Source organism: Orbicella faveolata, unplaced genomic scaffold, assembly GCF_042242905.1.
Source record: "Orbicella faveolata isolate gen_17 unplaced genomic scaffold, um_ofav_v1 contig_25, whole genome shotgun sequence".
NCBI lineage: Eukaryota > Metazoa > Cnidaria > Anthozoa > Scleractinia > Merulinidae > Orbicella > Orbicella faveolata.
In genome coordinates, this window is record NW_028301553.1 from 2710099 (window position 1) to 2722366 (window position 12268).

A 12268-nucleotide genomic window follows, 5' to 3' on the forward strand; every position below is an offset into this window, starting at 1 on the left:
CAAAGTACTTGTTTGCTTTCAAAAGGGGCAAACGGTAGCGGCTCATTGACTGAAGTCGTTTTGCATTCACAATACATAATTATTCTACAATGGTGTCGCATTCGTCAAACCGGAACGGACGATGCAAATGTCTCGAAAGAAACCGGAATTGAATTGAATTTAGATCAGACTTCAACAGTAGCGTCAAAAAATCAACTTCTATCGATTGAATTACCAGGATGGCGTCCGCAATTTTTTATCGCCACATCTTCGTCTCCTGATATCCGCAGGGTTTCATTTCCGTTTTATTTCACTATGGCCCAAGGCGAAGATGCTTCTTCTGTCGTTACAACACTTTCAGATGCTGGTAAGTATTAAATCTGGTTTAATCTCAACTTCTTTCTGTGTGAAACTTTAATGAATTATAAATCTCGCAAGTCATAACAAGATGTGAACGCTGAATGCGAGTTGAATGAAATACTGATCGATTTCAAAATTAAAATAAAATACAATCTTATTATATCTCCAAACTGAACAAAACTGTCCGCTTTCCTTCGATAACCACTGTTGATTTCTGAAGTTCTTGGCGCAAACATTTGCTTTGAATAAAAATTGTCTCGTCGGGAAAGTGCCAAAATGTTTATTTTTATTTTTCATGCATGGACACGATGCACACGAAACCCTCAGATGATTTATTCAAGGCGCAGTAAATGTATCGTTGAGCATTTTCCTTGTTGGAAAATTGGGATTTATAATCTGCAAATAATATCCAGATGATTTCATTGCTTTCCTCGATTATACAGGAATATAGAGTAACTAAGAGATTTTCCCTTGTCTTTCGTCGCCAGAATCGTTACCAAGCAAAAAGCTAGCTAGTGCACTCAATAATTATTTATTCATCTGAACAATCTCTCATCTCTGACGGAATATCTTCGATCTGGTCGCTTTCGCGACAGAGCATTAAATCTTTATTTTCAATTATGCTTATGTTTTACTGTTTTTATCATTTTGTGGACTGTTTTTGATCGAAAAGCGTTCGCCTTTCGCCCTTACCTTTTTAAAACAGTTCAGCGCACTTAATGGCCAAGCCGTGTCGATAAATTAAATATTCTCGAATAATTTCTCTTCGAAATTCTTGTTCAAACAGCCGCTAATCCAGGCTTATTAACTCCCGTTCAAATCTGTGAAAAAATGAGTCGCTCTGAAATATTTTATAATATTTGAAGACACTGTGTTTTGACATGTGGAATTTGTACTGAATGGTAAGAAGGAAGTTAGAACCGTCGATTTCTAATATGTTATAATAATTTGTTTCATGATTTCCCACTTTTAAGACGGAGCGTTTTAAAACATGGAGTTTTTTGGCCTAAGGGGTGACTTTATACAAAATTTGAAATCATGAAAATAAAATTTATGGCAATATATTGTGACTTTTGTACGTTGCATTAATATTGATTTCAGAGAGAGAAAACATTATCAATGACTGTAATTTATACATGAATATTTTAAGAGCTCATGTAGAGAAGAGGCACTTTTTTCCTTGACTTCAAATCGGAGGTGATTCTTTGCCTAATCTTTGCAAAATCACACAGAACAGCATAAAAAATTACACATCATGAATTATATATTAAAAAAACAGTCTCAAAAATACGTCAGATCAAAGAAATTTAGACAACTAGACACTACATTGAATATTCGGGGGGGGGGGGGGGGAGAGGGGTACTGCCTATATAGGTATGTGTGGCCCCAAAAGGTAGGGTTTTTCAGCCATTTTGGTCATAAATGGGGTATCGATTTTGGCCAGTTTGGTTATAGATTGGGTATGGTTTTAGCAGTTTAGTCTTGAATTGGGTTTGTTTCTTAGAAGAAACTACTTTTCATCCTTAACAATAAGACTGTCAACTAAAGCCCTGCATAACTTATGTTTGGAGCAACTGTGTCAGCCGCAACGGTCATAAATAGGCTATCAAATTTTTGGTCAGGTCTTAAATAGGGTAGCAAAAAACGCAGATTTTGGTCATAAATAGGGTAAGGGTTTTGAACAGCGGGCTGTGTACCCCCACCCAACTTTTCTGGAACCGAAACACTGAAGTACTCCCCTCCAGGTGAACATTATAGACTACCCTCTTTGTATTACCAAGGCTACCAAAATATTGTTCCATATCATTTGCTTGCCAAGCCAGGGACAGATTGAATCAGATATAATTAGCTTTAGATGAAAAATGACCCTTTTAAGTCCACATTGAGGTAACATAACTTGAAAATCTCTACCAGTCCCAAAAATATGATTCCCACAAGGCAGCATTCATGTTTCTTACTTCCTACAATGCACCCCACTTTCTGATAGGGGTTGAAAAGCAATCACTGAAAGTGACTGGACAGCCCCTGCATAACAATTCTATTTAATCAGATGGCAGATTGCTTTTCAGAGTGGCAGATTGTTTATTTACTGATTAAGTTTAGAAAATTAATTTTGTGGCCATTGCATTTCTCACATATTCAAGAGATTAGTCTGTTTGCTGAAATTTTTCATAAAAGTGCCCGACAGAGTGTGTACATATAAACTCAGCTAGTCTCCTGCTATGAGCTAATTTGTTTTTGGTAGTAAATTATTTAGTTCCAGTGTTAAATAACCAATATTATTATTTTGGCCTTGGCTGGCCAGGGTATTATTAAACAAAGACTACGCAGATGCTGGAATTTCACTTTTTGATTATTGTATAACAAAAAATTCAAAAGCATCTGAGCTTTATTCAAATATTTGCCAATGCTCTTGGTATGGTATACAGACAACTCTTGCTATATACATTTATTTTCTTTTTTAGTGGACACACTTAGGACTGTTACTTGCTGTTGGTAACAGCGAGAGTCTACAAATTATACAGAGTGTGATGAAAATGACCCTACATATAGTTTTGGTTGTAAAGTATCACATATAATGTATACTGCTATATTCTTTTAAGATTTCCAGTCTCTTCTAGTTTGTATTACACATTTACTCCATTTACTGTGATACATAATCATACAATAGAGTTCAAAACACTGTAAAAGTAGCAAACATTTTAAGACTGCAGAATAACAATTATTTTGGTTCAATTCATCCAAGTTGCCCATTATAACGAGGGGAAAAAATAAAAAAAAATATTAGTTTGAGACCACATGAAGTGTCTATGCGCAGTTCCATTCATAGCAGGGGTCCATAATAGAGGGAGTCATTTTCATACATTTCTCTGTAGTTTTGGCCAGGGATGTAGCTTCTGTCCATAATAAGCTATAGCGTCGGCAATATAACAGGATGCCCAGGGGGCATCAGAGATGACTGTATATAAACAGGAAACATTTAAGTATCCCCTCAAAAATATAGCACACCATTATCACAGAAATGTGGCTATATATAGATCTGATGCAGTCTCATTTGACAAGTGATGTCAAACAAATATTGTTCACATGTATGCGCGAAAAAGGAAATAAAAGATGATCAAAGTAGTAAAGAATATATATAGACTTAGTACTGATTTGCTGAAATTTCAAACGAAATAACTTAGTGTACTCACAATGTCTTCTAGAAGTAAAAAACAGCGAGATGAAAATTAAAAATTTGTAACAGAATTACCGGAATGAAGTGTAGTATTCTACAGGAATATAGTTCCAATAAGAATGGCAATGTTATCATATCTATGGTAAAATATTGCAAAATGATAAATATCATGTAAGGTTTCGGTCTTATCTTTGTTGTGTGTCACACAAAATATGTGCAAAAGGAGCTGGCACCAGTTGGCCGTGGTCATCAGGTTTCTTTCAGCTCTATGGAAACGCTCGAAAGCTCTGCAGCTTTGCCAAAGATGACGGAGTGGCGAATAGTTAAGTACTTAAAAAAAAGTGGGACTTGAAAACTTTTGATCCGACCTCGAAATCTTGGAATCCTTTGTGATGAGTCACGAAGTCTCCATTTAGCCATTTTCTTCGTGCTGCTTGAAGAGGCTTTTAGCCTCGTTGTGCGTTTCTTGGGCGGAATGTTTTGCGTGACATAAGAGTGTCACGCAAAAAGATAAGGATCATAATAAAGAACTTTTCCCGTGTCGCCTGTGACTGCGTATTTTGAAGAATAAAGATGATCCACTGCGCATTTTCTGGAAGCGTTCAATTTTGATTGAGACATGCACAGGCATATGCAGCATGTAAATTTTCCCGGGAACGACGATATTTTCCGCGGACTTCTTCTGGCGATATTTCATAATTCTGCGCCGTTTCTTTTCCGAATAAATCTTCCGGGGGCTATTAAATTACGATCAGACTTGTTAACTTTGTTTTTATTTAGTCTAGCTCTATTTCTAACGTAATTTAATGATTGGTTAACCAGAACAGTTGACCAGAAATATGATCGGGTCCATTTCATAAAACAAACAGTTACGCATCAGAAAGCTGGGGCTAATTTATCTGTACCTTGTCATCAAGCGATCAGTTTTGCGGTGTAGTCATTGAAAAGTTTCCCTTTTCTGTGAGGAAATGGTAATTTTATTTTCATACAGAAGATAATTTTGCAGTTAGAACACTGGCTAAGCTCGAGAATCATGCCTAGAAGCACAAATGTTCAGCGAACACTTTCCGCCATGTTTGTTGAGTTTGTTCTGTTGCATTTGGCTGTGGTGCGAAGAAATCAGAAGTGAAGAAGGCATTGTTTTCCATCAACATCAAGTAATCAAGAATGTCTAAAAAACCAAACCGACGCTCCATCTTTGGTAAGGGTCGGTGACTTTTGTTGTAATCTGCTTTGGTGGGGAAATGTCTACGAACCTTTAGATTTTCGTGTCGGCCACATACAATATTCGTGTTTTTGAAACAGCGTTGTTTCATATTAATCTTGCGGATATCGTGTATCGTTCTATATCGTAATTATTTAATAATGAGACTGTTATTTGCTACATTATTTATCAAGTATCCGACAAGTACTTTAATCATGGCAGCGTAGATAAACTTATATTTAATTCCGTTTAATGATTTGAAGTTAAGAATAATTTCGCAGACATCGTTATCCATTGGTACCAGTAGTGCTCTCTAAGGTAAAACCGTTAATATAATTAGAACTTATTTTAGGTATAAATCTGTGATATTCCCTTGCCCAATTCTATTTTTAAAAGCAGACTCCAATGACCATGGGGAACTGCTTTGGTTTAGGGTTTGAGCTTACAATTTCTGATCTCACTCATTGAGATCAGGCTTCCCATGATAGACGTAAGGAAGGAAGGTGTTAATTAGAAATAGTTTCTAAATTGCTCGCAAGATTATGTAAGCACCCTACATCCATTTCACACCTTCAAAATGATCAATTCACACCAAAACAGTTCAGAACTCATACCCCTGGACACTGACCATACCTATAAAGCTAATTTGTTTAAATGCACATGATATTTTAATTTAGGGAGTTAACTCACCTCCTAGGAGCAGTGTGTATTCCTACTATTTCCCTATCTTTGCAGGAAACTAACAATTATTTATTTATGTTTTTCCTGAAATTTGTTTGCAAGTTGACAGAATTAGTTCTTAATAAGCAAACAGATGTCAGAACTAGCAAGAAGTAACTTAATTCTGATCACTAATGTCAGCCTCCCTTTCCCATTAGCAACAGTTAAAGAAGAACCTAAAATAAACGCCATTGAAATAGCTGCTCTTTTACAAGAAAAGTATGCCTTCTTATCTGGTGAGTACAATGTTTGACTTGGTTTTATTGTGATGGAGTGATAAATTATGAATTGCAATATTTGAATAACAGAACTTTCAGCTACATGTCCACATATAGCACTTAAAATTAAGGTGGTCTGAAATTGAATTTTATAGTGACAGTTGTGTGATTGCATGCATTGCAGTTACCAAATGATGACTTTCAACCTGAGATGTAAAATATTGTTATCCCAGATGCCAAATATGAAATTTCAGGACATCTTTTTTCATTGAAAACATATTTTATTTATCACTTTGAATGTTCAATTCCCCTTGCTATAATATTCATCCTGGGCTAAAATTTCATGTTCATCACCTGTGTATTCCGATTGAAAATTTCAGTCCAGTTTCTCCAAGTGGACTGGAATTTTCACTCTGAGCTGAATTTGCTGAATTTCAGTCCAGACTAAAACCTTCTCCATGTACATAATCGCCAAGTTCATTTCAAGAGAATTGGTTTCCGAAGCCTTCACACAAGGATGATATTCCTTATTCCTTAATATAAATTGTTAGGATTTTATACAAAATCTGAAAATATTGTTTTATTGCTTCTTTGAATTTGAAATGTATTGTTAATTTTAGAAATTTTAGGCCTTTAATTTTACATGTACCTAGGAAATCATGATATATCAAATATGTAATGGAAATATGTCAGGTGATGAAACTATGCAGTAATTTCTGTAATTTCAAATGGAAGTGAGAGTATTTATCAAAGTTTGCAGAATTTTATAGGTATTTTAGTATCAAAAGATAAAAAATTCAATAAGTGAAATACAGTTGGTAAGTAATTATTTTATGTACACACAATAGTTGTCTTCCATACGTCTCTTCCAGATGGAGTGAAAGAAATGATCACTCTTTGCTGATGTATTAATTTGTGACTTTGTTTCTGCTTGCCACATGAGACTGCCAGCAGCGAATGGAGTGTATTTTTCATTAATTTTTATGCCAATGAGCTAACTTGCCATTTTGTTTAAACAATCACTATGGTAACCATGACTCGTGTGATGACAGACTTTGGCTTATATTCCAATATACAAATTTAATAATTTGAATGGCCTCTCCTGTTCAAATAACGATATGATAATATTTTCACCAGCCAAAAAATGGGCTTTAACATTATCAAGAACTCTCTCATCTACACATAGAGGCACGTTCAATCAGCTCGTCACACAATTTTCATTTGAAATAGTTTGTGATCAGCTGCCTCTCTCGCTTATCCTCTTTGCCGCAGCCAGTGAGGCATTAAGTGTAGCAAAGTGTAGTTCTTTGAAGACCTGCAATCCTGGCCAAAAGTCCTTGGTACACTTGACAAAATGACAACTGGTGATGTATTATTTCGAAGTGGGAAGTCATTATCTAATTTGCTGAACTCCCCTCCCCCCGAAAACAATGTTGAAATAGTGGGCCTACTTTGGACAAATCGACCTCAACATTGTGTTAGGGGTGGGGAGGGAGAGGTGCACAGAAAGACAATATGTCGACAAAAGTGCGAAGTGTCCCAAGACTTTTGACCAGGATTATAGCTAGCTCTTATGCCACTCTGACTTCTTGTGGTATCCATCTTTGAATACAAGTAGTTATAAATTTGGCAATTAAGCTAGTTGATAATTTTTAATACATTGCTCCCTGATTAATTATTCTGTAATTTATTTGATACTCGTAGGAGCACAAGCTAAGAATGGATGCCTGTTTGTCACAATACCTGATCATCCCAAGTTTGGAAGTCTTAGTGACAGAGATGCTGAAAGAGTCTTTAAATATCTTGTTGGACTGGCCAGGTGTGAAGTTTAGTGGATTGTTTCTAGTTTAGTACATTGCAGTGTAGGAATCTGTCCATCAAACTCCTATCAAAGGTTGATGTATCCAGTTGCATAGAATTTAGAGAACTTTCAGGACTGTATAAGAGTTCCCACAGTTTGGTCCTCATTCCAATAATTATTGTTGCACAACCAAAATGCAGGAAAACTTGCTACAGTATACAAGCCACAGAAGTTGATAAAATACTGCTTGGAATAAAACTGTGAAAAGCTGGACAATTTGTAACATACATTTAATGTTGATTTATGAATGGTGACGGATAAGAACCTTATGATTACATCATTCAAGAGACTTAATTCAAGTCATGACAACTTTTGCCTAGTAATCAAACTGGCTGATACATGCTCTTTCTATCAATCATTAGTAGAATTCTACTAGTATAGTAATGCAAATGCTGTAGTCTGATTGGCTGAGCCATTGAATACTATCAGCCATTAGTGTGCAGTGGCTGGAGGTCATCTAGGAAAGGGCGACGTTTTTTGAATAATTAAATTCCTGAGAAGTCTAAATGAAGGACATTTATGGTTTCTTGACTTTTAAAAAGGTTGAAATTATTGAAAAAACTGATGCGCATGCGCACACAACTTCAATTTTAAATGACAATTCAATTCGAGCGATCTCTTTCAGCCGCAAAAATTAATAATACCTCAAGAAATAATTGAAAATCGTTATTTGAGGTAAATTTTAGTAAGAATCCTACTAAAACAATTAGATTGTTTGCTCTTGATTTCTATGAGGTGATAGTTGATTCGGCCTGCGGCCTCATCATCTATCGCCTTATAGAAATCTTGAGCTCATAATGTAATTGTTAAACAGAGGGCCCTAATTTGAACATGTGCACATTTTTTAGTCTGAAATTGTTATTTAGAATAAACAAACCAACAAAACATCAGTGATTAAATTCAGTTTTCATCTTTTTTCTGTCAGTGGTTGATTCCAGAACAGCGACTTGGTTAGGCTCAAATGACAAATTAAACTGTTTGTTTCAGAGTTCAACTTTGATAGTTGACTTCAGTTGGTGCTATTGCAATGCTAACTGTCATGCCATCAATAGAAACCTCATGCTCACAGTCTATACTTTAGGTCATGTACGTACATTGTGTAACTGACTTCTTGATAAAATTTTTCAACTTAAACTGTTTAGTGAGGAGATGCTCAAGAAAGGATTTATCTTAGTACTTGACAGGAGGAAGGACAAATGGGGAGCAGTAAAATCTTGTCTTCAAAAAATACAGGTCTGCAATAATAGTAACGCTTAATTTAAATAGCAACAAAATCCTAGCTCAAGTCCAGTGGCACTTGACAAAACTTAAGAAGAAAAATTTACAATTATACCATCCCAAGAAAATAACTAGGATAAGATAAAAGAACAAAAAGATAAAAGTTTGTACAATGTATTATGTGTATTGCCACATGTGTTTTTGAATCAGGGTTTGGTCAGGTATATTGTAATTCTGAACAGCTTCGATATTTTCGAATTGGCACAGACATATGTATTTAGTATATTCTCAGCTCCGACTATTGCATTTCTAGCTCTCTGATTGGCTCAAAAACTCCGACTATGAGCCATTAGTCGGAGTTTTACCTTATATGGAAAACAGTGCGCCAAGTTTAAAAATTTTCCGCTCTGTAAAATTGTTGAAATAAAAATCGGCGGCAAAAACCCGATTAAGAATATACTAAAACAATTATTCCATTCGACCTTGTTGGATATGAAGTGATCATAACCAACTCGCGCTACGCGCTCGTTGGTTATTTATCACTTCATATCCAACGCGGTTTCATGGAATAATTGTTAAATATTGTATACTTGTAATCCATCTAATGTTTTTGCTCATGCGCAATTTGTCTAAATGCATTACGTGACTGAATATCCCCCAGCTAAAACTTGGGAATGTCGTAGTGATGTTCCTCAAGTTTCAAATCCACACATGTTGCAAAAAATTTATGAAGGATAATAAACACAATATCTTCCACTTGGCGTGACAATATGTTCGGATACTTGTCCTTGCACATTATCTGTTTCTCAGAGCTCACAGTTTTCCTTGAGCTTTGCTCTCGCAATTAAACTGCTCGCTTCTCTGAACAGATAATGTCTGCAGACAAATATCTGACCATATTTTTGTGCCAAATGGAGGCTATTGTTTATATATACACCACATGATTTAAAATATTTAATGTTTGCAATTTTTTTTTGTTTGAATTGCTTCACTTATTATTATACAAGGACTCTTTTGTGTTTACAGAAATGCTTTCCAAATAAAGTGTGCATACATACCATTTATGTATTAAAGCCACAAGGATTTTTCCAGAAACTTGGTTCTAAACCCAGCTTTGTGGCTGATGGTCTGCTTGGCGACTCAAAAATACAGGTAAGGTCACACCCTCTGTAAGTTGAGATTATGGCTTCAAAAGCAGTGAAACCATGTTCTTAACAGTAAAGTCTTGCTTACTCACTTGCTTCTTTGCTGGCTTACTTACTGACATTAGATTTCTTTCGTACAAAAATCAGTTGAAGCTGGGTAGAACACATTTTGTACACATGTGGGAAAACATGATTGAAAATCCATTATTATGTTTAATGGCTGGTGCAATTTAAGTACTTTCTATGTCCAATGGTTCAAGAGATCTGTGTTCAAGACCCTGGCCATGGGCAATGTTGTAATATTTGATACTTAAAAGTACTCAGAGAACATCCCTATAAAATAGTAATAATATTTATTTAATATGTTATAAATCAGCATCAGCAATTTATAATGCAAACCTTGCAGGTGTTTGGGAGGTACATGTGTGGTATAGTACAGTGTGTCAGTACAATTTATTCAGCATTCAGAGAATTAGGAAGCAAGTCTTGATATCAGCTGCATGTGCCATACATGGAGGCATCTGATGTCTACACTCGGGTGATCCCTAAGTTGGGATGGAGTGGACTGACATTATTTGATGTTATCATATTAAAAAGAAAATTATTGGCCTCTTCAGAGACAGATAGCAATTATGGCTTTTTGTCTTTTCAGGAGGGTAAAACAACCTTTTTATAATTGAAGGCTTTCGTGCAAAAAGGGCGTATATGGCATTTTAGGCTGATTTTTATTTTTTGCAGGATCGAGCTAATTTTTGGCAGACTGACTTGTTTTGACATGAAAAGCATCATTGTGTAATTGTTTTTGTTGATTTGCGCTTCATTTTCGAGAAATAAAGTATGCAAAAAAACTCAGTTTCAACAAAAACAATTACACAACGATGCTTTTCATGTCAAAACAAGTCAGTCTACCAAAAATTAGCTTGATCCTGCAAAAAATAAAAATCGGCCCAAAATGCTATATACGCCCTTGTTGCACGAAAGCCTTCAATTATTTAATAGATTATTGAAGGTAACTGCATATATGTTCATAGAATATTCAAGTTGTTTGAATTTTTTCCTCCATTGCTGTTGTAGATTGTGTCTCTCAATACTGCCACTGAGTTAGAGGAGTACATTGATAGTTCACAGCTGTCAGAAGAACTGGGAGGAAGTCTGCAATATAAACATGCACAGTGGGTTCAATACAGAACAGTGAGTATGAGAAATTTGGTGCTTTATGTTATATTTTATATTTTTTATCAATCCACTTGACAACATGAACAATGTTGTTAACAAAACAAGTGCAGTGAAAAGGGCAAAATATAGTAAACTAATTAATATCCTTTAATTTTAAAAAATACATTTATTTTAGGATAAAAGAAAATAAGTATAAGAGAGGAAAGAGTAAACACATAGTAAATAGATATAATATGCTAAAATTATTTATACTTAGCAAAGTAAAACTGGTGTGCTTTTTTAAATTATTTTCTAGTTTATTACGTGTACACAAAATAATGTCATTCCAATTATAATAGCATCCAATTATAATTGAGCAAAATGTTCTTACATTTATTCTAAAGGATTTTGGATTCAGGTTTTGTAAGGATGCACTTTGAGCAGCGTAATTACGTTGCTCAGATACTAGACACAGGATGAGATTCAAAGACTTTTTATCAATTAGGTGCATGATCATAAAATAGTTGGCTGGTATATAATTAACAGTGTCAGGAAGCTTAATGAGGCCAAAGTTTACACAATAAGGAGTAATATGATCACCAAGTGGCACATTGTGGCACAGAGTGTTTCAATTTAGGGTTATGGTGGCCTCCTGGTTAGTGGTCTTGACTCCAGATCAAGCACTCTGTCTGGCAATAGCTGTCACGTACTGATTAAGGGTAACAATTAAAGAATAATTATAAGCTAAATTTAGGCATTGAAATACAATAGGGTTTAGCGAGTCAAGAATATACATGTAAATGTAGCATTATTGTTACGGTAATTAAATTCCATGGAATGTATAAGCCACTGATGTAAGAGCTTTATGAGCTTTATCAGAACAGAACAGACATTGAGAGTGTAACATTGTAAGAGAGATAGGAAGAGAAATTTTGAACCAGCAGACTTACCAACATACTTCCCATGAGAAGAGGGAAGGGTGGTTTGGGAGAAAAGCTTTTCGAGAATAGTCTGGCAGCAAAAAATGTGCAGAGTGAATTGACATCTGACGCAGAGCTGTGAACTACAAGGAATCCCTGTGCAAACACCCTGGTCACCCCTCACACCAACAAATTGGGGGACTGCTGGAGAGCAACATTGTCTTGTGTTTAATGTAGCCCAAATTACATGTAATTTAATTTTAGTGTTGGAATGCAACTGGGACCATGACTAATTGTCCCTCCATGTGAG

At 35.5% G+C, this 12268-nt stretch overlaps 1 protein-coding gene across 1 annotated transcript in view; it reads left to right on the forward strand.

The window, feature by feature from the left end:
- Positions 1 to 12268, forward strand: part of LOC110042226 (guanine nucleotide exchange factor DBS-like) — a 25650-nt gene continuing 13382 nt past the window's right edge. Inside the window, exons 1-6 of the mRNA XM_089294699.1 lie at positions 1 to 346; positions 5600 to 5677; positions 7364 to 7478; positions 8663 to 8753; positions 9765 to 9890; positions 10958 to 11074. Coding sequence (XP_089150825.1) covers positions 295 to 346; positions 5600 to 5677; positions 7364 to 7478; positions 8663 to 8753; positions 9765 to 9890; positions 10958 to 11074 — 579 coding nt within the window. The 5' untranslated portion in view covers positions 1 to 294. The remainder of the gene's footprint in view (positions 347 to 5599; positions 5678 to 7363; positions 7479 to 8662; positions 8754 to 9764; positions 9891 to 10957; positions 11075 to 12268) is intronic.